This window comes from Antrostomus carolinensis, unplaced genomic scaffold (genome assembly GCF_000700745.2).
Source record: "Antrostomus carolinensis isolate BGI_N321 unplaced genomic scaffold, ASM70074v2 scaffold8971, whole genome shotgun sequence".
Lineage (NCBI taxonomy): Eukaryota > Metazoa > Chordata > Aves > Caprimulgiformes > Caprimulgidae > Antrostomus > Antrostomus carolinensis.
In genome coordinates, this window is record NW_010293463.1 from 19,674 (window position 1) to 24,679 (window position 5,006).

Genomic DNA, 5,006 nt, shown 5'->3' on the forward strand with positions numbered 1-5,006 from the left:
CATTTCCTCTTGTCCTGTCCCTTGGTCCTTGGTTGAACAGACCCACCCCCACCTCTCTCCACCCTCCTTCAAGGGACTTGCACAGAGCCACAAGGTCTCCCCTCAGTCTCCTTTTCATGTGAATGCCAGTGGCAAGAGGGGGCTTGGGCAAGGATCTGAGCCAAGAGAGCAGTGGTCTTGCTGAGTACATTAGGAGAGCATGGCAAGAAAGCAGGCATGGAAGCAGAAGTGCTGGGATGTCCTTATATCCTCCTTATATCTAGTCTAAATCTCCCCTCTTTTAACCTAAAACCATGACCCCTTGTCCTATCACTACAGGTCCTATTAAAAAGTTTGCCGCCGTCATTCTTATGGGACCCCTTTAAGTATTGGAAGGTTCAATAAGGTCTCCCTGGAGCCTTCTCTTCTCCAGGCTGAACAGCCCCAACTCTCTCAGCCTGTCCTCACAGCAGAGCTGCTCCAGCCTTCACATCATCCTGGTGGCCTCCTCTGGACTGGCTCCAGTAGGTCCACGTCTTTCTCGTACTGAGGGCTCCAGAGCTGGGTGCAGCACTCCAGGTGAGGTCTCCCCAGCTGTTTGCAGGAATCAGCAAAGGAAGATCTTATCATGGCTTTTAAGCTGTTTTCTTCCTCTTCTTCAGTGACCTTCCACCATGAATTATGAGATCTGACACATCTACACTGTTTTTTTGCAGCTGGAACAAGCATGCATTGTTGGCTATCACCAAACACAATAAAGCCATTTTTCTTCTCGCAGGTGGCCCACATACTGACAGTACGTGTTCCTCTGCAAGTGGACCATAGCATTACTGAGGCCAACCTGTAGCTGAAGAGTTCCTAATGGAGTCTCTGATTGACAGCCTGATGTCGGTATGACTGCACATTGTTGGTGCAAGAAGTAAGAGGCAGAAAGATTGCAGATGTTCAGAACAAACGAACCATGCACCTGTGGTCTGCTCACCCCTTTCTGCTAGTTCAGATGTTTCCTCTCATCTTCCAAGACCAAACCAGACACAAACAAGCACCACTTTTTTTTTTTGCCCTCTCTTCACAGAACCAAGAAAACTCATCCCAAAGTATCTTGCAAGCTTGGCAGCCCAAAGCAGTCCCTGGGCATGAAATAATCTTAGTGCCAGTGTTGTCTGAGCCCTTGCAAAGGAGCATGACCCAGAGCCAAGGCTGAGTCCCCTTCATGTGCAAACTGAGACAGCTGCTGCCCTCCTGGGGAGGGTAAGACAAGCTAACCCAGGATGCCCTGATGAGGATTTAATCACCCAGCCTCATCAGCCTGAAGTGTTCCTCCCTCAGCTTTTTTTGGTTTAACTCCCTCACAGATATACTTGTCCTACAGTAATTACCTGTCCAGGCAACTAAAGACGAGCAGGAACAATCCAAATGCAAGTTACCTGCACAGCAGAGCAAAATCCTGGTGTTGGGTTTCCCTGAAGACCAGCGCTCTGCCCTGCCTGCGTGAGTTGGCTTTAGGCAATATTTGGGTAAATAATTCTCCTTGGAGAAGAACAGAAAGAAATCTGCTCCTGCACTCATCAGGTGTGAAGGTTGAAGTGCAATGCCTACCCCCAGCTAAACGCAGTCCATGTTGTCTGCCCCAGGAGGACTCTCAGTCTTGGTCTCCTCCAAATCTCAGATTTACAAAGCTACTCATGACTTTCTTCTCAAAGAGCTATTGGAGGGTGATTTAAGCAGCCTGGAAATGTGTATATTTGTTTAATTATTTCTCAACATTTCCCTCATAAAACCAGTATTTAGACTTGATTTAAAAGAAAAAAAATAATCCTGAGGTTCTTCCTTGGTTATTGGCCTGTCTTTTTCTTCAGCAACATAAATCGAACACTCTTCCCTTTTTCACCGTTCCCATTAATTTTCAGAAGGCAGACCTTAATCCCAGCCCATGCTATCCTGTTCTTTTTCTTTTCATTTAGGACTCCTCGGAAGGCTGGCTCAGAGTTTTAATCAAGTGACACTTTTTCATGCTCTCACAAGCCTGCTTGTGTTTAATACAGAAAGATAAACAATGAATTAGTAGCGCTTTATCAATGTCTTCTCACCTTCTCCTGTTTTTAAAGTGGAGAACCTGTTGCTGTTGTTCTTGCCTGCTGCAGTTTGTCAGTGAATCTGCTGAAGATAATCCAGTCACCTAAATTTTGTTTGGAATGGTTACCCAGAAGAAAAGATATTGCAGTGGGCACAGATAGTCCCTGATAGGCAAAGCTTAGTCTGGTTTGCCAAGAACTATTGTCAGTAACTAAGGAGATAGGTGTCCTGGTTTTGCCAGGGTAGAGTTCATTGTCTTCTCAGTAGCTGGAAGAGCTGTGGTTTGGTTTCAGTGTGGGATTTGTTATGAGAAGAATGTTGATCAGGTACTGATGGTTTTAGTTGCTGCTGGAGCCCAAGGTCATCGTGTTTGGCTGGTTCACAGCTGCATTAGGACTGGGAGGGAGAAGTGTAGTAATTAGCAAAACCCCAAATTGGCACTTGGATGTGCCAATGAGATATTCCAGATCACATCATGGTCAGTACATTAACCAGGCCTTCAGCTGCTCCAGCAGTGTCTTCGCACACAAGCCATGTGGTGGAAGGTTCTGCAGAAGGCACTGTCATCATGTGCCAAGTCACTGGCAGTGCTGAGATGCAGATTTGGAGAGGAGCTAAGGTGGATGAAATGGCTTGCCAGCTCCAGACATATGGAGACACTCTCTCCTCCTCCTTCATCTCGGCTGTAAAGAAAATGACCCAAGAGTTCCAGAAATTCCAGAGCTGACCAGTATGAGAGTTTAACTGGAAGACGGGGGTATTCTCTCGGGGATGGCTCAGGCTCTGGCTCTCCCAGGATTGCGGTTTGGGTTTGGGGACTGTCTCTGCTCTGGGACTGCTGGCTGGGACAGGCTGGGTGTGGGTCAGTGGGTGGTGAGCAACTGGGCATCTGGGCATCACTCATTTGCATATTCTGTTATTACTGTTATCATCAGTATAATTTTATTTCAATTAGTAAATTGTTTTTATCTCCCCCTGTGAGTCTCCTTGCCCTTTTCCTTCCAATTCTCTCCCCTGTTCCCTGAGCAGGAGGGGAGAGAGTGAAAGAGTGACTGGGTTTGGCTGCAGCCAAAGGAGTGAAACCACCACAATAGGTTTGGCAGCGAGGAGCTGATGTGCATCATCTTGGAGGAACAAAAATTTCCAACTGTGTCCCATTTATGGTACCACACAGCTGACTGACAGGTTGGGTGCTTCCCTGCGTGTCCATGCCTCCTGCCTCCGGAGCAGATACACGCACAGGGCTGAGGCTGCTTGTGCATTATGAGACCAGCTGTAGTTACATGGCTGTATGGTGTGTTATCCTCAGGGGACCAGGAATTAATTTGTGTATCTTAAATTGCTGCCATCGAATCGGTAAGTCAGGGTGGTGGAGTAATCTGTAAAGCCTACTGGACATGTAGGCAAAGGGTGCTGTGAGTAGTGTTTCCAAATAATAACTGTCACTGCTGGGAGCTCGTGGTGGGCTCTCTGTGCTCTGAAAACAATTAATGAATAATTTATTTACTATGTAAAACTTACCTTGCTCTTTGCCCTCTGCTCTGTTTTCTTTGCTGGGTGTGCGCGAGTCAATCAGATAGCGTGGATCAATTCACTGCTGAGTAGCTCAGAGAAACCCAATGGAGGGTCTTCAGTGGCAACTCATTTGGATTCCCCGTGGAAACTAATAGCCTTTAACAACCCCAACCAGCCCCAGCTAGGACCCCTGCCCTCCCCAAGGCCAGCAGCCCCATTTCAGCCTGGGCCTTGGGCTGCTTGTTGGGTCCTGTGTTGTGGGTAGAGAGTCAGAATGAGTGATGCACTTCACTCGTAAGAGAAATGTAATACTATATTTATTGATATAAAACAGCGAATTAACAAAGTTCAAAGGTTAATTTGACATTCATTGAACAGGATTCAATGGTGAGGTTCACTTGATTATTTACTGCATAGAGGACAGGGTCAGACACAGCTGTCAGGGAGACCCTCCAGTTGAGTCAGGAGGTTCGGGAAGGACCTCCTTGCTCTCTAAACTCCTTCTCAGAGAGGAGTCTAGGTGTGGCTGGATCCAGTCCTAGTCCCAGACTTGTTCAATGGTTTATGTCTAAAGGATTATCCATGTGCAATCAATTCTTTCTATCACTTAGCTCAGATTTAAAGTTTAGCAGCTATTAGTCACTTACCAAGGATCTGTTGCGGCACAGAATCTCTCAACCTGTAGGAGTATCCTTGAGAGGTGCCTGCTCAAGGGGAGATCCTGGCTATCCCAACCAGAGAGCATCCATGATGGTCACCACTGGTGGTGATCACTTGAACAGGGTTACAGGAAATAAAGATCAGGTAGAGGGGAGGCACACAGTCCTGTTGACGCTGTCCTGCATGTCCTCTCCTTGCATGGCTCTGCAGATTGGGACCGTGTCCTGGTTTTGCTAGGGTAGAGTTAATTTTCTTTTTAGTAATTAGAAGAGCTGTATTTTCCTTTCAGTGTTTCAGTTCAGACATATCATGAGAAGAACTTTGATAACAGTACTTGTGTTGCTGTAGCTCAAGCGCGGCCAGGCTGATGCACCAACACTCTCTGGGCTCAGAGTTAAACTTTAACATGAACCAGAGGAGAAGAACCCATCCATGACTCAGCCACCACCTCCTTCCCCTCCTCCTCCCCGCTGGTGAGGGCAGCACAGCAGGACAGGGACCGGGGACGCAGCAGTAAGGACCTGCCCCAGCGATGGAGCCCACTGACCCACAGAGGAGAAGAGTCGCCGTTGTCGGGGGTGGTCTGGTAGGAGTGGGGATCTGGCTGCTCCGTGCTTGCGTTTGGCAGGGAGTTGGGGCTGTAAAAGCATTGCTGGGATGTGGGGTGATTTTTTTTTTTTTCTTAAAATCATTCCTACTTCAGATGTTCTGGAGGAGTTGGTTGAGTTCCCACTCATTTGAGCAGCTAGGACTTTGTAGGAGGAGAAAGGCTCTTT

At 47.5% G+C, this 5,006-nt stretch overlaps 1 protein-coding gene across 1 annotated transcript in view; it reads left to right on the forward strand.

Annotated features, from left to right (window-relative positions):
* Positions 1–4,762: 4,762 nt before the first annotated feature.
* The window catches only part of KMO (kynurenine 3-monooxygenase), an 8,030-nt gene continuing 7,786 nt past the window's right edge, over positions 4,763–5,006 (forward strand). Inside the window, exon 1 of the mRNA XM_010177280.1 lies at positions 4,763–4,816. Coding sequence (XP_010175582.1) covers positions 4,763–4,816 — 54 coding nt within the window. The remainder of the gene's footprint in view (positions 4,817–5,006) is intronic.